The 23114-nt window shown below is 34.7% G+C and overlaps 1 protein-coding gene and 1 long non-coding RNA gene across 4 annotated transcripts in view; both read left to right on the top strand.

Moving 5' to 3' along the window:
• The window catches only part of LOC149801612 (furin-like protease kpc-1), a 237224-nt gene that overhangs the window by 142784 nt on the left and 71326 nt on the right, over positions 1-23114 (top strand). For all 3 annotated transcript variants that reach the window (XM_089955874.1, XM_089955873.1, XM_089955872.1), the window contains exons 6-9: positions 7029-7117; positions 12581-12753; positions 14244-14456; positions 17300-17400. In XM_089955874.1, the coding sequence (XP_089812000.1) occupies positions 7029-7117; positions 12581-12753; positions 14244-14456; positions 17300-17400 (576 nt within the window). The remainder of the gene's footprint in view (positions 1-7028; positions 7118-12580; positions 12754-14243; positions 14457-17299; positions 17401-23114) is intronic.
• On the top strand, positions 17409-21188 carry LOC149801613 (uncharacterized). Its single transcript, XR_016420695.1, has 2 exons — positions 17409-19632; positions 20482-21188. It is a non-coding gene; the product is annotated as an uncharacterized LOC149801613 (long non-coding RNA).

Genomic DNA, 23114 nt, shown 5'->3' with positions numbered 1-23114 from the left:
ACTCCTGTATAGCTTCACTTATTAACATTAAATTTGCACTATCACTGAATTTGTGATGGGTATGTGTGTGCCATATAAATAAATGGATAGAGGGCTCATCCTTTATTATTTTTTTTTATGAGAGAGAGAGAGAGCTGTTATGATGTAAAATTTCGGTCGCTAACACTTTGAGATGGCACCCGTGATTGCATTGCACAAGAAAGTGCTTGCTTTATCCAATGCTCTAACAATGTTTATAAAAAATTGTTTACTTCATTGAGTGCACATTATTATGTATTAAAACTATTTCATCCCATCGGAAACAGCAGTACATAGTCTTTCATTATTACTTCAATTAATCTGAAAGCATCAACATCCACTCTCATGCCGTTTATGAATGATTACTATTTTGATATGGCATGTGATCATCATATTGTAGTCAAGCTCTATTTTAGGAGAGGAAAGCCAAAAGTGGGTTGAAGTTTGTTCATCTTTAAATGCGATTTTCAGCCTTATTAGATTGAACATGTCCATGATTTCAAAAAAATTTGACATTTCACATCAAACAGAAAATGAAAGCAAAGAAAAAATTTAAAACTTAAGCAGTAAACCCCCTTTAAATCTACGAAATACAAACACAAAAACTTCAGGTTTCAGTGATACTAACATTTTTTCCAGCTTGAAGAAACTTTATGATGCTAACTCTTAATCGGATCTCTTATTGCTTTCTTATTCAGCTATGATTTAGGAGCTTTGCCAAAAGATTTAGTAAGTGCCAGACCTTGTTAGACAATGTAAGGAGCGGTCTGTCCCCTACCCACACTCCTACATTGAGACCCATGGGCTCTGCATCTAGCTGTATTGTTCATCCTTCCTGGCACATTAAACCTCCTTAGAATGCTGAAGCAGCACAATATATGTATTTCTATGGGGACCTTGGTTCACAGTCTTCCAGTTAAAACACTGGAATCTTGAAAACAAAAGGCTAGGTCACTGCTACTCTCTTTACAGAAGCCAACTTCATCCAGCTGAATGAGGAATCTGTCACCAGTTGCCCTTTATCGCATTTTTGGAAGCAGTGGTGAAAACATCAAGGCATGTGTTATCCTTGTGGATGACTTTATCAGTGGAGCTTTTCCACCTTTGCAGGGCTGTTCTGAATACATCCAAGGTATATAGCTCCATAAAAACCTTTTGAGGACTGCTGCCCTGGAAATAAGGTTTCTCTTTGTAGGGTTCATTCCCTTAGCATGGCTTCTCAGGATTTGAGAGACCAACACCACTGGTCCCATGCATCCACTCTTCACTATCTCATCAAACCTGGCCAAGAAGTGAAATCATCCTGATCAGCCACATGTCTGTTGGCAAAGTTCTACAAAGCCATACAGCCTGAGTCAGAACAACAACCTAATTCAGAACTCTCCCATGGTAGTTGTGTCCAAGAATGGCACACTGCAAAAGCCCAGCATGGAAGTTTGTGGGTACTTACACCTTTCCAAAGAACAAGAGTGGATAACCCAAGGGATCCAAGCTTACGTCATGTATTTTAGATTTTGCAAGCTTGCAGACTTGGAAAAATTCCTTTTGCAAGCTTGCGTGAGCTTGAACTTTAGATTTTGTGAGCTTGTAAGGTTGCAGACTTGGAAAAATACCTTTTGCAAGCTTGCACAAGCTTGAACTTTAAATTTTGCAGGCTTGTGCTAGCACCCTTACTAGCATGCACAACCTCAGCTAGCTTGTCATAAGCATTTTGGTTTGGGGAGCCTGGCCCCTCAAAATAATTAAGAGCACTGGCATGCATGCTTAATATGTATGGCATTCTTCTCTTGCAGGGGTGATCCAGTGTTCTGGAAGTTAGTCAAACCAAATAAAAACACTATGTTTTTAATTCTTTTAAACTATACTGTGAAAAAATTATTAAATTGTTTGTACTTACATTTGCATCAATATTGAGTTCTGATATTATGTTTCACAATAAATCACTATTTTTATAAAGAAGCACTGATAATGTTTTTACTTCTTGAAATAGCATGTATTGTGTAAGGGAAGTAACTGAATGATATATATAAGGTCTGATATTTTTATTTCGTCCAATATATTATCCATGTAAAATAAATTAGTTCATGAAAATGTGTATTAACTTACATGCAGTTAAATTACCCAAAAATAAATTATTGATAAAGTGAAAACCTAAAATTCAGGATTCTATACGTAGTGGAGACCTTAGGAGTGATTTTTGTTTTCTGAGTTGAGGATGCTTCATATCAGGTAGTTAATGTTCTCTAGAATGACAGCATGTCGAGTGCAGCCTTCCATAAACATGCTACAGGTCTCCCATGTTACAATGTGGTAGTCATGGTCCATAACCATTTACTGTGTTGTGTACAGAACAATGTTACAGCAAAAGTGATTGAAAATTACATGAGTGTACTGGGGCACGCGATAAACAAAATGTCAGTCCAATGCATAGTAATACTGTTAGTTTATGCATAATCTGTGTTTTCTTTCACTGCAGAATAACAGAAATAATAAAATAACAAACTTACATGTACACGTATGTGTAAAGTAATGCATATGTACATGTATTAGTCCAATTCACAGTAAGGTCATACAAGTTATTTCCCTTCTTACTGTTGTGCTCTCATTTTGAAAACACAGAATGGTGCAACATGTGCTGGAGCAGGTTGATTAAACGTGTTGAGTACAGCCTTGTCTTATGTACTGAATTTGTCTTAGAAAGACAAATTGATGATGTAGGCAAAGTTGCCATAAAGTCACAATAATCCTCTGCTTTTGCATCTTGGAAGGTTCACTTCAGTCCCTTCTCCCAGCATCTCTCTATGCAACTGAAAGTCATAATGTCCCATATTTAGAAATTCACTCTAAAATACATCACCTCCTTTAAGTTTAACTTCCTCAATATGTCTGTTAATGAATTTTCACTGTTCACCACAGATTTTGTAAGTTTTCTTCTGTAGTTCATCTTAAATGTTACAATAATCCCTTGATAAAGATGTGTCCGGCTGTACTTTTTCCATAGTATACTCTGGAAAAAGATGGATTACCATGGAAAACCCTGGAAAAATGAAATACTTTGCAGAATTTAGCATGGAAACCCTGGACATAATTATGCATGGAATATGCTGGACATGCCTGGAAAACCATGGACAGTTTGGACTTAGAATTTATGTCAGCATGGAAAACCCAGGAAAAGTGTGGACAGTTTCATTATAGAATTTTTTTCAGCATGGAAAACTCTGGAAAAATGTGGACAAATTGGATTCAGAATTTTTTTTGGATATATTTCTGCATTATAAGAAAACCTGAAAAGAAATTAGTCAATTTTCAAGATTGGCATTTAGTATTATTTTTCATTTCTTCTGTTCAATTAATTAGGGTTAGCCATGCAAAAAAATCTCAACAGTACTCATGAGCTTCTTTTAAACTGCACATCTGAACCTTGTAAACAATGTATGCAAACAGGGTAGATGTCACAAACTCATGTGTGCAGTTTGTTAAATCTTGTAAGCCAAGCAATAAGTAACCAAATTTTCACATGTGCAGATTTTGGACTTTGATTCCAATTTGACATATGATAAATTTGTTCTAAGTTGGATTTTCTTCTATATGAGCAATTTGGACTTAAATATTCTGTTCTAATGTTGGATATCTGGCATGACTTCCAGAAAATGTTAAATGGACATTTTGCTGGAATATAATATTTCTCAAGGACAAGATTCTTATGTTTAAGTGTATGCAATTTATCTTAGACAGTGGTATCAAAAAACTGTAAAGGATAATCATGAACAACACTTAGAGATGTTTCTAAGACTTGTGAAATGATTTTTGAATGCTAAATTTAAAAAAAATAATGAAATCTTTGTACCAAACAAGTAAATAGTCAGATATTTTCTTCAGGATAATACGGTGTAGTACCTGCTGTTGTAATTTATTTCAGTAGATGGTACCTGATCATATGAAAAAAGATGTGAAGGATGCATGATATTACTCGGAGACAATTTCTTTAGAAGAGGTGGTTAAATGTGACTGTGCTCAAAGAAATTTGCTTTTTTAGGCACAGTCCCATATGAAATTTTTAGGCAGATTCTACCTGGATTTTGGGTGGATTCAGGTGTATTTTAGTACTGCTGCCTGATGAACTTTGATGGGAGTGCTGACATCAAACCATCCATATTGAATCATTTTAGGTGGTGGTAAATAAATTTGCCATATTGCCTGTTTGGTCAACCAATCTGCAGTAAAATCATGCTTGACATTTGTGGCATCAGCGAGTTCGTTAATCACTACTGTGCCTTTCCAGTATCCTCTTGGACTATAATTAATTGATTCCATTATTAATTATTAGACAATTAATTTCCCACCCCCACTTCTAGTTTACAGATCTTTAGTTTTATCCCTGATGTTATAAGCATGGCACACTTGATCAATCACATTCACTGTCCAATATCAAGTCGTGTTCCTGGGCCACAATAATTGTATCCCAGAAGGTGTTTTTCACCAGGATATTTAGCCAGTGGAGATACTGGGAATTTCCCAAGCACTGCAGTGATGTCACTACTGGTAGTTTTAGAAGACACAAACATATTTTTCTGTACCACATTTTACATATGTACCTGTAAATGCTCGTTTTCAATTCTTGGTCATTCTTGTTTTTAATTCACTGGTATTCATTGACCATCTTGCATTGAATATATCACAGACTCAGGATTATAAATGATAGATTTCTACAACATGAACATGTTTGACTTTCCATTGACAAAAGAACAAGCACCCATCAAGCACCATCCAGCATTACTGAATTCTGTTTGTGCCATTATCATTGGTCTGTCAACCTGATAATGAGATGGTTCAAATGGGACAAACTTTATTTAGTAGCACTGTCCGCAAACATCCAGCCATGTTATAATTTCCTCAGCTTCAATGATGCTGCAAAAGATTCCATTGCTGATGAAGATGCAGATGTTGTTGAATTTATCACTGGCATCAATGATGCTTCATCTATCAAAGATCTTGATGGTGGTTTTAGTAATGTTGTGGTTTATGATGATGTCATGCTTGACAAAGAAACAAATACAGCCAGAATATTTTAATATTTCCACTTTGTATATTTTAATATTTCCACTTTGTATTAAAAGACAATTCATTTTGTTGTGGATCAATGAGACGCCAGTTATTTTATAAAATATCATAACACACTTCACCAGGCCCTACAATTTTTCATACCCCAGGAACTTTTCAGGGTCTGGGCCTGTCTTCATTCCCTCTTGTAATATTTGATAGAAGGTTCATTTTTGGGAATAGACTGTTAGAAATTCAAGGGAGGAGTCAGTCTAATGGCAGTACAAATTTTTTTAAAATGAAGGTTCTTGTTTTAAAATAAACCACTAGAAAGTCAAAGGTGGGGGTTGGTCAGCCCTTCCTTCTGCTACTGTTTTTCCATAGACTTCAGTGCTTATGTTTGGTGAAATAAATATATTTTCTGTCCTACCTCAGCATGCTTGTCACACACTGTCATAGAAAACAATGTTAGATTGTCCATTTGATAGGACAGAACCAGATGCTTCATTGCTTTTAAGAGAGATAATTCTGCTATAACTAAACGGGTAAGAGTTATCCAGTGACAGGAGGTGCATTTTCATTGAAGTGTGTCACATTTTTTTAAAATCATAAAAATACAAAATATGCTCTTGATATGAATTAACATAATCTCACATGTTGCCTTGAGACTGGTTGTTTTTTTTAAAGCCTGACAGAAACCTACAACTTTTACATAATGCACCAATCACAGCTAGTTTTGCTCTTTACTAAAGAATACAGAGTTCCCTACACATTAAGTGCCTCCTGGTGGAGTTGTTCAATTAAACACTTTATATCAACTGGGCCCAGGTGGCTGAATGGTCTTGCCTTTACATATCACTGACATCTGACCTCTGTCAGCATGAGTTTGAGTCTGTTCATGTAGTTTTTTGTGTTATCAAAACCTTTTTATGAACTTTTGAATGAAACTTCCTTCAAAAACCTGACCTTTAAGACCATCCTCTTCCCCTCAGCATTGGTAAGGAGAATGAAGTGAGATTCACTGCCTTGTGGAAAAGGGTTGTTTATAGTTCAATGGAAACTTTGATTTTGTTTCACTTCTTTGCCAGCCTCTCTGGTGAAGAACTGGCTATCTTTAGTATCAACTTCCAGTCTCAGTTATATCTGTGCTGGGAATCATCATGATGGACTTCTTTACCTATTTAGGGCGTTACGGCTTTACTTGACTTCCTCTGAACAGAGAAGGAAGGTCAGAATCATCTCTTTCTCCCTCTAAAGAGCTTGTATTTTGGCAGTCACCATTTCAGGTGCGTTGTCCTTCCTACATAAAGAGCTTATCAATTCACAGAAGGGTACAATTCTTTCATGAGAAATAAGCCCAGAAGGTTGGGTCTGTTGCTGCATCTTGGTCAGTTTGAATCGTCTCTTCACTAGATATCATTATGTCAGAGCAGCCTTCAGGTAATCGCACAATACTTATTCATTCTTTTGCCTTTGCTCCTGGCAACGAAAGTATGTATTTGTTGGGTCTTAATGTGGTAACACAAAATCTGGGAAGATGCCATCTTCCAGTAAAAAGTAATCTACACTCCAAAAACACATTCTCACTTTTCAAGGAGTATGCCTAGTTTTGTACTGTTTTTGACTGCTTTATTGGTAACTCACTTCATCCTAGCTTCACACTAATACTGTGTACTGATGAAATCAGATCGACACCATTAGACTTGTGAGAACATTATTTGTAGATAATAGTACTCAGTCTTCTGAATCTAACTGTATAGGTATTTCAGCAGCAAACACTGTACATCCGGTTCTCCAGATCTGCCACCACAAAATGGGCAAGCACATCTTGATCAATATTATTTGCATCTGAGTACTTGTTAGACAGGAACAAAACTACAGTGATAATCAGAACTGAAGGATGATTTTGCTGTTATCTATTTATAAATGACATGTTGCTACTATGATAAGACTGTACTATGTATTTTCAGACATGGTACAAGGTGTGCAGGTGAGGTGGCAGCACAGGCAGACAACTACATTTGTAGTGTCGGGATAGCTTATGATGCCAGAATAGGAGGTGAATATTATCTCAGTCTGTCTGTCTTTCTCTCATTTCTTTTCTTTATTTTTTCCATTCTGTCTTCTGTAATATTACAAGCTAGTCTGACGGGTATGCATGTAGAATGTGTATTTATAAATCAATCTACCAACAAATTAGCAAGCAATACTTTTCTCGAGCACTCATTTAATATTAGCCACTAAAATATTCTGAAAGGCATTTCTAAATCTATTACCCTTGGGGTTCTTCAGCCTAATTTTATGTATAAAAAAATTATGACTTTTTTATATAAAAAAAACTTGGAAAGTAAGTACTTTGTCAGATAGATGGGCATCTAATTGACAAATCTTGATAGTGAATTTAGTAGCAATAATACATCAGCTGTTAATATTGGATTGCTATATTTTTTTCTGGTGTTAGTCTCCTGAGACCAGGTACATTATTCTATCCTCCAATTAGTAATTAGAGGTCTAGAATTAAACAGTGTGAGCCCAGTCTGATTCCTTAGTTCACTTACAACAATTGGAATATCTTTGTTCTTATACTTGGACATTGTACAATTATGCACATGTCTATATAGTACAATAACTTCATCAATTTAAACATGAGTTGGCATATCTACTTTCAATCATAACTTTTTGTGTGTTGTACTTGTCTTTTTTTCCTAAGTTATTTCTTTATTTTCATGCATCTTTCTCCAATTTTGTTAATTTTGATGGTTTTGAGTACAGTGCTTCCTGTTTCATCCCTTTTGTTGGTCCATTTCATTGAAATGTCTTGTGCTGTATTTGTACCTTTTCAAAACATTTAATTTGTTTACATTGCCTTTTGGTCAAGTACCTTTACACGCTTTTAATTGATTTATATTTAAGTTAACTCCAGGTCAGATTTTTATGTTTGGTATTTCTTTGATATTGTGTGGTCTTTTTGTGCTGGTGCACTGTACAAACCAAACCCATCCAGTCTTTTGAAAGTTCATTGTTACAGTGGAATCTCATTAATCCAGACTTCTTCATTCCCTGTGGATATGTCTGGATTAACAAGTTTTCTGGATAATTGAATTGCGCACATTTTTATTTTACAATGTCATCATATCTTATACCTGTACATGTATTTGCTAGCTGTACATGTCTATTCAATAAAGGTTGCAATAAATTAATGAATTGACTTATGTTTATGTCACATTATTAACATGCACTTGTACATAAATATAAGTTTAAACAATTACTGGCAAATCTTTTATGCTGGCCGGCATATCTACACATCTATACTTGCCTGATTTTGTCCCATCATACATGTCATGCTAAAATTTCATTGAACAAAAACTTGGATCTTGCATTTAAATGTGTTATGGTAAACTAATAAAATGCAGTCAGTTTTACAAGTCATATTTTACAATTGTTATAGCTGCTAATGCACCAATAATGCCCTTTACTGTCCAAAGCTTAAATCAATCAACTTTTCTGTACAGTCAGCAAACTGTGATTGTTACATAAAATCGGTAAACAGTTACAAAAAGACTTAGTGACATTTAACCGCTCCGGTGGCCTAGTGGTTAGAGCATCCAACTCAGGTGCGGGAGGTCATGGGTTCAATCCCCGGCCTAGTCATACCAGAGACTTACAAAAATGGTACTGACAGCTGCCTTGCTTGGCTCTCAGCATTAAGAGGTTAGTGTTAGGACTGGTCGGCCTAGTGTCAGGATAATGTGACTGGGTGGGACATCATGCTACATGTCTGCAGCATGATGCCCGAGCGCTAGACTTCACTGTAAACTGTCACACTGCAGACATCATAGTGATATAACAGAAAAATTGTTAAAGCTATATTAAAAATCCAAGTCACACACACACACACACTCACACACTTAATGACACATATATTGTCATGTGCACTGGCAGAAAACATGGGAATTAAATCTAACTTATGGTAAAGGAATTACAGATGAAATCAAAACTTTTATTGCATCAGGTACAATGTTCATACATCAACACACAAATATTAATACAAATACGGGTTGTTACTAAACACCCATGGTAAACAACACTGACAGACACTTTACTTTGCAATGGGTAGTGTTTAATTTACTGATGATATTTTCAAATTATTAAAATCCAAATAACTGTAGATACAAGTAGTATATAATGCATACTGACATGAAAGGGATAAATATATTGCATGTCCTATACACATTTCTGAAAGGAAATAGTGTCATGAAATCATAAAAGTATTTGAATTGGCAGTATTTTAGTGTACTGAAAACATTTCAAATTTCCAACATTATCCTTGGCTCTAGATTTATACAATTTTGTTGTATGTTGCACTTGTAAGATGACCTCTAACTGAAGAGGCATATACGTTAAAAAGTGCATGTCCCATGCATAAGCCGACCCACCTGCCCGAGACAACATGACAAGATGCACGTGATAAGTTCTAAATGCATTTATTTAGGCAAATTTGTATTAACAAAAAGTACGCATATGAATCTCTCGAGGTTGGCATATATGATTATATCATGGAAATATTATAAGTTAATATAATTTGTTTTAAAAGTCTATAAATTTATTTTATTTTCTGTTTTCTTATTGTGTCTGCTTGATTCAGATCTGATTTGATTGGACAATGATGAGAATTGAGCATTCCCGGGTTGCTATAAAAGTATCTCTCCCTTTTGACTCTAGTTAATTATTGTTTCTTTATGCATTACTGCATTAGAATTTTGTATCAGTGCACTGGTAATTACAGTTTTAATTTTGCCTTGAAATTGTAAATACCGTCCCTAATTCATAAAATTTTTATCACAGCATGACAACAACGAACAACAATAGTATTTGGTTCAACACTCGCATTTAGGCTAGTAAGCATATTTACATAATGGCCCCACCCCAGGTACATAGAAGGTTGGATCTTGCACTGAATAAGTACATCCCACTGAATTAAGTACATCCCATGGATTCAAATCTTAGACACCACGTAATAAACTTAAATAATATCTCCAAGATACAATAATGAAGTTTCAGAAATAATGCTTTGAAAATTATTGTAATACCATACAATCGGCGCTGTAGTTTACTTTGATGTAAGTGACCTTACACCTCGTTTTACACAACTATGGCAATCTTGCTAATATTATGAAGTTAAAGCATAGCTGCCAAGTGTCCAGTTTTTCCAGTATTTTGGATCTGAATATAGGTGAGTGTTTTTCTTTTTAAAAATCCTTTTTTTAATAAAAAAATTATTTCCTTACAATTTTCTGTTTACAACAGGCACCCATTTCCATTCTGAGAGTAAATGTATCACATGTATGTAGGGATATATAGGCCAAAAATATGATTGGTTCTTTTGAAATCAAGGTTACCATGCCAGTCTTTAACCATATATTGAATTGCACAAACGTTTGCTGCTATAACATTATTGCATCTTCGTAATACCGATATTCAACTTCTTGTCATGTTGAAAGGAAAGCGGAAGATTCAGAATTTTCTCCAGCAAAGAAAAGATAACAGAACTGGAAGGACAATTATGTCATGATGAACCTTCCTCATTCAGTTGCTAGTGGTTGCTGCTGGCAATTTATTTCACACACTTTTTCCAGGCAGAAAAATCTCAAAGAATTACTCATGTGCTAAAATGAAAACAGTTTAGTGAAAAAACAAAAATAGTGAGGAATTCAGATCATCAGTGAAATTTGCTAGAATGGAATCAATAATGATTGAAAAAAAACTTGTGGTAAAGGCTTCTATAAACAGCCTGTGTCTGAGTGTGAGTGTATTGTACTCTTACACCTTCTGAACTGGCTCCCTAATGGAACAAGGTTCAGAAGGTGCAAGAGTGCAACACATTCATCTTTGACATTAAATAATCAAGTAAGTTATTGTCATACTTTACTGATTATTGTACATGTTGTAAATGATTACATATGGATTAAAGTTTTAAATAGTAGTATTTTTTTCCTGAAAATCAGTATTTTTTTCATAAGCTGTCAGTATTTTTGTACTCTGGGGTTGGCAGCTATGTAAAAGGCAATTACACATCAAAGTACTGGTATAGAAGGTCAAAATTCACTCTTAACCCAAGCCAGTTTCAGGGTTTTAATGATTAACTGGCCTGTATTGCTGTTGGAAAACAAAAGACAAATCTACCAATTATCAGCAAAGGAGATGCTGAAACATCCTGCTTTCCATTTTGTAGAAAGTTGTGATGTTGTTCAGCCAAAACATAAAACTTAAATAGATCAATGATGATCTATATTAAGAAATTTAGCCTTTATTATCACCACTCTTTCATGAACATATAAGTTATGTGAATAGATGTGGGTTATGTGCCTTGCACAATTAAACTTGTGTACCTTTTCTTAAAGATTACCGAAAGTTTTAGGATCACTGAAAAATTGTAACCTGTGAGCTCGTGGATCATTGTAAATGAAACAGCTATGTATGTCTTGCTGAAATGTGATCTGGAAGAATGCGATTTGGTAGAAATAGTGAATAAAGCAAAATCTATAAATAATATTTTTGTGATTAAACAAGGATTTAAGTGACACTAAGTTTGATTTGCACTGTGTAAGTACTATTCATTATAGCACAGGAGTTGACGTTTTATCAGTAAAGTATGATGAAATCTGTGACAACACAAAAATAAATTATCTGTACCATAAATTGACGTTATGCTAATTTACGGTACCGATAAGGTGATTTCATGTTGTCCGAGATTTCGTCATACTTTTGTTAATTTACGGTACCAATAATGGGATTTCATGTTATCCAAGATTTTATAGTACATGTACTTTATTGATAAAACATCAGATACCATTGATTATAGTAGAGCATGGCCTCCTGGGTAAACTCAAAACAGCCCATGAATTATGAAGTCTTTATTTACCATTATTTAATGTCATGTTGGAGAAATCAGAAAATATGCACATGCAAAGTGTTGGGACACCGAAAATGTATTTTCTTTTACATGCATATAAGTTGTAGGACACGGAAAAAAATATTTTCTCATGTTGTAAGATTTACAGCCATTATGGTAGTCAACAAACATAAAAATTTTTAAAGTTTAAACCTTGGCCAGTGGATAAGCTGACCTCTCTTCTTCCAGGCTTTTATTTTGTTCTAAATTATTTTTCTTATTATGCGAGTACATATGGTAGTTAGCATAAGATCCTAACCTGAAGGAAGCATTGTGCATTTTAGATGGGTTGTTTGCCCAATCTGTGTAAGTATTGTTAGCTTACGTGTCTTTTCTTGTAAGCAACTTAAATCAGATACATCAGTCTTATCTGAGTCACCCAAGATCAGCTTTTACTCAAAGGTGCTGCTGTCACAGTACTCCAATATTTTACATGTGGCATATCAGATATTGCAGTGATCATCAGTGAGGAGACATTTATGATTTTTGAGGTCTAAAGTCAAAGGATGTGATCACCTGATATGCATATTACTCTGGAAACTGTTTGCAATTTTTTCCTTTACCCTCCAGGTGTGAGGATGCTGGATGGGGATGTGACAGACTCTGTGGAGGCCCAGTCTCTCAGCCTTAACCCACAACACATCCACATCTACAGTGCTAGCTGGGGACCCGATGATGACGGCCGCACTGTGGATGGACCAGCCACTCTGGCCAGGAAGGCCTTCTATGATGGCATCACAAGGGTAAATACACAATGCTTTCATTATTTATTGACTCTCTGATTCAAAGACCACAACAATACAGATCATACAGTGGCAACAGAAGGCCAGTTTTTGATGGTCAAACTGAAGTGGGCCGATCACCCTGGTTAGGATGGCCATATCAGAACATGACCACGGCTTTATTTTCTAAAGCTAATGGCCTTGTAATGATTACAGCACTGTCGGTTGGCTGCAATCCTGGCAAAGAAGCTCCTTAGTTATGGTATCACAAGAAGTTGTCATTATTTTATTATTGATTACCTCCTTCTGTTCTGAATTTTCAACATGCACACTTCTAAAGTATCAGATGGGGTAAAAGTAATGATGGTTGAATGATTTTAGTTGCACTGCGTATGAGCCAGCAACTTTGGTTTTGATTTATGTGATTATGTCATAGGAGTAAATATACAGTGATATTATTTATTGCAATTTTATTCTGAATCCAATGCTGTCCAGGAACAAGATGATGATGATTTTACCGCTGATACCCGGTCAACCTGAACAGGATGGCTCTCTTTGGTGGTATATCTCAAGAGTTAATTTGCAGTTATTTTGTTATTTAGTTTTAAACTCAGTTTTCACTTTCAGCCAATCAAGTGTATCAAGAGTAAAGTACCTTTTGATTGACAATCAGATGTATCAATAGTATAGTACCTTTTGATTGGCTGATATAAGATTTCAAGCTTAAATTCAAGCTTAAATCTTTTATGATTTCCAGATTAATATGACTGCACCATAGATGGGTCAACTACTGGTTTTCTTTGATTGTGTCACATAAGTAAATAAATTGTGAATTCACAGTTGTTTGTTCATTGATCATACCCAAACACATCCACAGATCCACAATGAGGTGCCAGATAATGAAGGTCAGCAACCCTAGCCAGAAAGGCCTGCAACAATGGTACCATATGGGTAGATTTATCCTCACAAAATATTTGAAGAGTTTTACTGTGTCAGTGAAGTTAGCATCAATCCATGTGTCTCAACAGTGTACACGATCAACCAATGTTCTATGCTTCATTGGACACTAAACACAGTGATCTGATGCATTTTATTGTCAAGTGTCATCATGCATTTTAACTGAGTCATTGTGACCACCTTTTCAACCAGAGCAGAAAGAGAAGGAAAAATCTTGTATAATGTAATCTCAGCACTATGAGTAAATTATCCAGAACCAGTAAATATATTTCAACTAAATGAAAAGTTATTTTTCATGGAAATAGCCATATTCTTTGACATCTTATATTGATCTTCATACTATTTTAATGACAACTTTTGAAAGTTTCAGCAAAGCAAGAAGAATTTCTTGTATACCAGTCCTGGCATGTAAAAAAATTGTTTGTCAAACATAACTTGTATATTTCTGAAATTTTGATTCTCAGTGAAGGATAAATTACAGGCAGTATGAAAGATGTACTATTCCAGTCATGATATGAAGATGCCAAATTTAGCTTAGATTATATTTCTTCCAGGGCCGAGGAGGTCTGGGCTCAATATTTGTGTGGGCATCAGGAAATGGTGGACGTGATTTTGACAGCTGCAATTGTGATGGATATACCAACAGTATTTATACACTATCGATCAGTAGTGCCACTGAAAATGGCAACATCCCCTGGTACTCTGAAGCCTGTTCCTCCACCTTGGCTACAACTTACAGCAGTGGATCAGGCGGAGAAAGACAAATAGTAATAGCCTCACACTGCACTAGTACTCTTATTTCATATTATATACACCTTTCTTGTACTGTGTTCTCCTTCTTGCCAACCTTTTCTGCAATGTGAAAATGATATTAGTTTTGACCTGTCCTAAGAGAACCCTTTGAAGAAGTTTATATATTTGTCATGTGAGTAAATTAGTTCCTTGAATTTCTTATGAGCATGAAATGCAAGGAGGCAACATTCTGTTAAATTATAGTTGCATTTATAGGTTACTGCATTTGTATGGGAAAATATGAACAAGCTTTTTAGATGGAATACTGCACGACCTTGGGAGTGCAGTATATCCATCTGACAAAACGAGTTCATATTTTCTCATACAAATGCAGAAACCATTTTATTATTATATGCCCGTTTTCTTATTCTACCTAAGGCTTAATTATATAAACAAAATACACTACAAGAAAGAACGTAAATGAATGTGTGCCTTATTCCAAACTAAATACACAAGCACAGATTCATTATTACACAACAACAACATTATTAATGTGCACATAACTCCACCCAGATAAATTTGAACTTGTCGCACACTAGGCTTAAGTTTCAAAAGAAAATGGCGTTTTTGTCTACTTAAAATTGAAATTTGGAGTCATATTGTATATGAATGCGCATTGCAACAAGTTTTCCATTTGATCTGGAACGAATAGATTTGGGTATTTTTGTCGATTCTACGAAATTTCGTGATTATGGACTGGATTCATCTGTGCAAATTGTACATGAAATACATCGGATTGAAGCTGCACAGTAGAAGCATGTTTAACATCTGCAAGTGTGTTTGTTCTATCATTGACTATTTGAAATCATAATGTGGGAAAAATATGAAGTGTTTCAATTGCAATTATCAAAAAGACGCTGCATAATTTAATGTTGTTGTTGTTGTAGGGTTTAACACCATTTTTCTGCACATGATAGGCTATACATTGCAGCCAGTATTATTGGTGGAGGAAGAACCTGGGAAAACCCCGGATACAACCAACAACCCACTACAAGCTACAGGCAAGCTTTCTCACATAGCCACATTGGCTGAATCTGAGACTTGAACCCACGCAGACAGAGGTGAGATGGCAGTGATCTGTAATGGAGAGCACTTTAGACCACTCGGCCACTCAGGGCCCACTGAATTTAATGTTTATTTCATTTTGAGTGCAGTAAGGAGGATGTAATTGCACTTGGAATATAGTCAAAATTACAGTACAATTTCAAAATGTGTAATCAAGCTTGACAACTCATAACATGGCTCATGTAATTCGGATTTGCAGAACTAAGAAGTACATTTTGAGGAAATTCAGAATGTAAAACTGTTGGTATATTTTTTGCCATTCTTATTACCAGCTAAAGGAGACGGTTTATGCCTTTATAACTTGCATGTTATTTGTAGGTACCAAGCAATTTTATGAAATCTATTGCCAAAATCTGAAACATTGTATCAAAAAAGCTAAAGCGAAATGTAGCAAAGCAGCTGGTATGTGGCAGTCCACAAAACATCTGCTTTAGTTAATTCAGAAACAGACTTAACCAAACCACAAAGCATCTGCTACACGAGAGTACATGATTTGTTTACAAAGTAGTTCCTAATACACTATTGGGCACATGTGTCCTGCGCATGAGTGTAATATGAAGGTGTGCAGGATCGTAAAATACTGAACGATTCTGAAAATGTAAAGTTAACAGAGAAAAAAATGAATTGAATAGTATGTTAGTGTACTCATATTCTTTGCACTTTCATTCAATTCAGTTTTTTGGCCTGTACGTTATTAGCAGTGTGCATACTTCATACTGTATTGCTCTAGATGTGAAACCTCATGAATTTAGTTGGCATTCAGAATTTTAGTAATTAAAGCTGCAGAACATTATGAGAGTTCTTGCTTTCCCTATTTTAAGAGTAGATAAGGTAAAGATGAGTAATTGTGGTTAGACAGGGAACTCATATTGAATGAATCTCATTTACTCGTAATGGTAATACACACTGTTCAAAGCAATATGCAACTTGAATGCATTACTGGTGCTGTGTCATGCTATAATAACCAAGTCCCATTTAATAATCAAGTTAAGTCAGTTTGCCAATGTTTTCCATGACCTTATTAATTTAATAATAATTTGTTTGTTATTTAAGAAATATTTCTTGCATGTTTTTATATTTCTGTTAAATGAATGGTGATTGAAGATATAATTTAAACGATTGATTCCTTCAGATGGTGAAACCATCAGTTGGTGTTCAGCATGAATTATCCATTTATTTTAATAAAGCATACTTTGATTTTGTAATCTGTTGCACAGTAAATTTAATAACACTATCAAAACTGGCTTTCTTTGGGAATACTTCTGACAAAAATGCATTTGATCAAATGTGCCTGCCATGGGATTAATTAATACCCACCATGTGATCTTATGTAGGTATCATTCAGTGTTGCAGATTTTCACAGTATCCTAACATTCTGTACAACATAGAAAAATAACAATGACCATTAACTGAAAGCCAAGAATCACCTGTCTGCTGTAGGATATCATAAAAGTCAACAGTACATGCACATTTGACATTACAAGTAAGGCAACCAAACTTACCCTTCTTTACCCTAATCTTTATTGGAGTAAAAACGGAATAGCCTGAAGTTGTATGTGTGTTTTCTTGACACATATAGGTAAAATTTATTGCAGAAGAGTGCTTACTTTTGTGTGTGGCAATGTAATGAAATAATTTATGAATCTTTATTATACTGCTGTGGTTATTTTTGTCTACTGCAGTACGAAAGAGGGAACTGTTTTTCTGCAGTCAAAATAGCCATTTTGACACATGCATTATTTTATTTTTTCAGGTGACAACAGATTTACGTCGATCATGTACAGAGACCCACACAGGAACTTCAGCCAGCGCCCCTTTGGCAGCTGGACTGTGTGCACTGGCTCTGCAGGCCAAGTATGCTTCACTGAACACAAAAACACCTCTGCCAGATGCAGAGTTATCTCCCTTTACCTTTATTTTCCATATCACTTGTGAAATGTATCAGACACCAGCTAGCTAAGTGTTCCATTGGGTCCTTAGAAACACTGAGTTATATTGGGTACAGAATAGTTTCCTCTTGCCTGTTTAATATCATTACATTCTAAATTGCATGTACTATGTATGTCATATGGAAACTTGACAGATTTTTCTATTAAATGCAGAATTATCTCCCTCCATCTTTGTAAAATAGCAAGTGTTAACACATTTTGTCATTTATATATTATGTTCATAGGGAGCAGCTTCGTATGACAGAATTACACTCTGACATTGTAAGAGAGCAGTTGAAACATTGTGAAACTCATCTAGGGGGCAGGGTCCAGTTTTTATGTACAAATTTAATGCCGCAATCAGCGACCTAGTATAAAAAATCATAAAAAATCAAATACACAAGTGAGGTCGAAAAGGTCCATATTTTTAGATACCTATATTAAAACAAAGCATAAGAATAGTATTCACTTGACCAGAGAAGTCAATGGCAGTTCATAGCAGAAGAGGTTTATGCACCCCAACCCCTATTTTATACCTGCATTTTTCACATCCAAATGCCATTTTTGACAGCATGTAGTGCTCACAGTGCAAACGCAAGCCCTTTCCCTGGATGAAAATTTTGAAAAACATTGTCTACTAAATAGTTTGATACAATTCAGAATAGTTGTCATCCAAGCCGTTTTTGAGATACTTGGCTTGCCTTGAACCCACGTGTCTACTGCTATGGGAGGCTAGCTCTTCTTCCTAGCCAACTATTGGTATTTCACTATCAACATACTGCAGAGAAACTATGGAAAGTGTACATGACTGACATCAATTTCAAGAACAACACAAGCCCAAAACACCTAGTTCACAAATATATCCATATCTATAAATAGTAAACAATAATAGCTGAAAAAGTCACACCATAGCCTTAAGTTAAGAAATTTGCCAGGGGCCAATTTACGAAACTAGACCCTGCCACCCTAGCTAAGTGTACCTTATGGATACTGGCAAATACTCTTTTACATTGAGAATTATTTCCCTTTGCTTTTGCTATGATGTTCTCTTCTTCAAAAGTATTTATGCCCTGCAAGTGAACTATGCATTATTACAAGACAGTGTCAGATGAAGAGTCACCTCTCCTTTTTGTACAAATTCATATTACTCATAAAACTTTTAAAGACATGCAGGCTAAGCATACATGCCAACCGTTATGCTTTTGGCATAATCATTACGCTTTTTTCTGCCTAATTACATCTTGTGCTTGCCTTTATATGGCCTATGCAGTTTTTGGTACAAATATTTTTTTTTTTACAAAAAGCAATATAAAGTTGTATTTACTATTATTATTATCATCTCTTTAGTACCACAGATCTTATACATTTTAGAATATTCTAAAAGAAAAAGGCATACTGCTGAATATGAATAGGGTAAGAGTACATTTGTCAATCTTACACCTATGTTTGTTTTCTCTGTTTTCTTTATTTTATATCTATTGCAGCTGTGTATCAGGGCTGTCCCATTAAAACATATATAGGACCCGGAGATGGCACTATTAAAAACATATATGCCAGAGTAGTTTATTTTCAAAATTGCTTCTGTCCCAGGTTGTTTATTCAATAAAATCACTTCTGTAGGTGGTTTAAATAACTGGATCTGGAGGTCTGTCTAAAAGTGTAAGCTAAATGTAATCAAAAACTCCCACTTTAGATATCCCATCATGAAATTTGTATTTTATGTTATGCTTGCTGTATTTCACTGTAGAGTACTATTGACAGTCAAGGGTAGCTTGGACTGGACAATATTACTATAAAACGTTCACATTGGTCAGCTATGAATGTCGGGGAAAGCCTACTGCATGACGCTGCACTGGTAGTTTTACTAATAATGAACAAAGTGAAAATCTCTGTCTTTGTTTTCTTAGCCATAAGGAAAACCAGCAGATTTTAAATAAATCTTCTTATAAAATGAAAGTATAAATTCAGCAGCCACATTAATTGCGGCCTTGAGAGACTTTGGTTGCATTATTTGGATCCACTTCAATGCACGCTGCCAAAAGAACTAAATGTAGCTGGATTGTGACAATAATGGCGTTGATACATGTTTTCAACCATGGAAGAAGTTGGTATTTGGTTGAGAAAGCACAGCCTAGAGAAATAATGGACTGCCTTGGAGGTAAGTTCCGTTATTTTTTCAACAAGCTAATCAAAAAGTGGTAAAAGACTTGTGAAATTCCATTTATTCAATCATTATGAACATTTTTTGTTATAGACACTGGTTTCTATTGGTCAAAAACCATTATAACAACACATACTTCGAGGGGGTAGATTTCTTGTTAGATATATTGTGTTAATTTGTTGAAGGAATGTTTACCAGTTTTCTTTTTTTACTAGTTTTCTTTTTTGTCTTCTTTTTTTCCAACAGAAATTAACGTTTGTGTGTAATGGAGATTTGAATTCCAGCATGCAATCATTCTAAGTCCATTTCCAATATATATAATTCCAGTATAATCCAGAAAGTAGCCATCAGGTACAAAGTCAGACAGTGGTTGCTTTATCTAGGTGATGTTAATCAAGTGTACAAAACATCAAGTTTTCTTTTGAAGAGTTTCCTGTTAAAAATGTTACGATAAAAATTGGTATGAGTATGCATCTCAACAAAAGTCTGTATGGTGTTACTGTGATTGCTCTACCAGTCCAATTGGTGAAGGGATTCATGTTTATAATACAAAGGTGTTTCCTTCAACAGCAGGTAGTTTTAAAAGCCATGCAGCTTGTGCATTTACATGTTATGTAACATGTTGATGAATTACACTGAAGAGTGCATTAATTATCATATATTTTAGTATCTTGTTCACTTCTGCTGAAATGTGGGGTCACATTTTGGTATCTCAACATGAAACATAGTTACAACACTGGAAACCATTACAGACTGATTATGTTCAGGATTTAAGTTTGTGTGTCTTAGGGCTTATCTCATATGGTTCTGATTTTAATAGTGCTTATCGGTTCTTTTATTTTACAGGTGTCTGACTCTGTGAACCCAAGGCATTAAGATGTATGAAGGGATTTCCTGAAAAATTTGCCAGTTTTCTAAAGATTTTACTTTGAATTTATAAATGATGAATCCCTTAAAATTGTCAAGATGTATAATGTTGAAAGAAAAAAGATTTACTGGCTCTATTGTTATATCTGTTAACTTTGTTTTTGCAGTTTAAATTACCAGATTACATGTTGAACATTTGCCATTTATACATGCCATTTATTGATGTTTATGGAATTTCAGATAGAGCATATTTCATTTTTGTACATGTTAATGTCATACATGTAACTGAAGTCCCAACATGTCAATTATCCTGAGCATTCAGTTTTTAACATCACATTTGCTGCCTTGAGCCTGTTACTATGCTCTAGGAGCATGTCCTTGTATTTGTGATCTGTAAGATGACAAACATGGATGTAGATGCGAGGGTTTGTGTCAACACTGCTTGTGTTAGCTTTGTTTCAGATTGAGTTGTCATGAACAAAATATTGAGTTCAGTGTTTGTTGGTTATCTTTGCAGGGTCTCAGTTTACATGTGGTCATGCATATTCTTGACAAAAAAGAATTTCTTATGTAAAGTTTGGACAATTCATTGTCTTTAGCCTGTCAAAGATTGGAACACAACACTTTAACAATGATGTGGGAAATCATTTTGGTAATATATTTTGAAATAAAGATGTTAAATTGAATGTTGTTTTGAAGTATTACATAGACCTCCTCCCACTATAAATAATACGGCATACAGAACCATGCTTACCGGTAATTTAGTAGAAGTATTGCTTATAATATAGATCAGTATATGGTGACCTTGTCTATCACATTTTTTATCTCCTACAAACAGGAATACAGAGTGGTTGTAGAACAGCATTTACTGCAGAGGAGTGACTGTCCATGCTAACAGCATTTTAGTTGTGCTAAATGTTATGAAATTAAACATTGAAATTAGACATTGTAGAAATCTTGTACGCATGTTATGGTTTTTCAGTATACACCCAGGCATGTTAAATGCTCTTTCACTGCAGCCCTAACAACTTTTATAAGCACCAGTCATCACTCAAATGTGCCACTTTTTGACTCTCAGCCAGAAATGCTCATACTTAACAAAGCCTAATGTTGCAATGAAATTTCCATTCAACATGCTGACCAAAGTGGTCAGTGTCAGATCTTCATGTAGGACAGTGGATTTTAAATGGATTGAGGTAAAGTTATCAGCTTTAAACTTTGTAAACATTTTGGTTCACAGAAAGCACAGAGTACAAGACAGATGGATAAAATAAACAATTTTGTTAAAATGTTCAAAGAGTAAAGACTTTATTAAGTTCTTGGGTAAAGTGGGTTTTTTTTTTTTGTTAAAAGGTTAAAGTTTAATTTTCCTGGCCAAATTTGAAAGGCTTTGTTATAATGTTTCTTTGTTACCAGGTTTAATCGGTTATAAGTTTGATTTGTGTAATCCAATGGAGGAAATTCGCTCAATTATACCATTTTTATGACCTGACATGCTGAAGCCAGGTAAACATTGGCAGTCATTTAAATAACAAGGCATGTTAATAACACATTATTTATAACATTAATTTAGAATTAATTTGAATTGCAGGTTGCTGATTCAGTGCAATTAAAGCATAAATAGAAATGTTTTTGTTTTGTACTTTGGATCCAATAATTTATAAATTTACCTGTATGTTGAATAATTGAGTACAATTCATATTGACACACCTGATTTCCTTTATGAAATTCTATGTGTCATTCAGAAATGTGTAAAGAAAACAAATCTCAGAGTAATAACAAAAAGCATGACTATGAACACTTTTGATCTATCCAAATAAATAAATTACTAAATTACTTTGTTAAGTTATTGAACAGAGACATTTCAACACAAAAGTGATTTTTATGATACTAGATGTTTGTTTACACTTACTGTTTTTTTTGTTTTGTTTTTGGTAACGTGTATTCATAAAAACGTCTTTGTACAATTACATACAAGTTAAAATTAATTTTTCTCTGAGTAATCTTACCAGTATATATTGTGTACATAAAACTTATGAAAAATAATGAATTTCAATTTATTTTAAGTTCTAAAGTTGTAAAATCCCCCATTTCCTGTTAAATGTAATAATTTTTACGATATATATATATATATATATATATATGCAGTTTTGAAGAAGGTTGTACCATGTACCACCACTCCACCCTTGAAAAAAATCTATTGGTGGGTGATTTTAACATTAAATAAATTCTCTTGGTGGGTTTTGAAGGCCTTTAAAAACATCTTAGGGTGGCTACCCAAATTCAAAACTGCCTTTCTCCGGTCCCATGTATGTTTTAATGGAATAGTCCTCACACATTCTCAAGAAAATAGACAGGTTTCTTCAGTGTGAAAACATTTCTCACAGATTCATTATATTATGATATTTAGGTAATGGACCAGTCTATTCTATATAAAAAATAAATTGTGCCAGATATTAAGTGAAATGGTTTTATTGATGTGACTCATGGATGTTATGTGACTGAAAAATATTAGAGAGGAGGAATCTTTTGAAACTTAAAAACAGGCCATATAAGAAAAAGTACAAATCAGTAGCACTTTACAAATGTAAAATCAGCAATATGTGAGTAAT

The sequence above is a fragment of the Sinohyriopsis cumingii genome, chromosome 4 (assembly GCF_028554795.1).
Source record: "Sinohyriopsis cumingii isolate HCF-2022 chromosome 4, ASM2855479v2, whole genome shotgun sequence".
NCBI classification, from domain to species: Eukaryota; Metazoa; Mollusca; class Bivalvia; order Unionida; family Unionidae; genus Sinohyriopsis; species Sinohyriopsis cumingii.
This window is presented reverse-complemented; position numbering and strand designations above follow the sequence as displayed.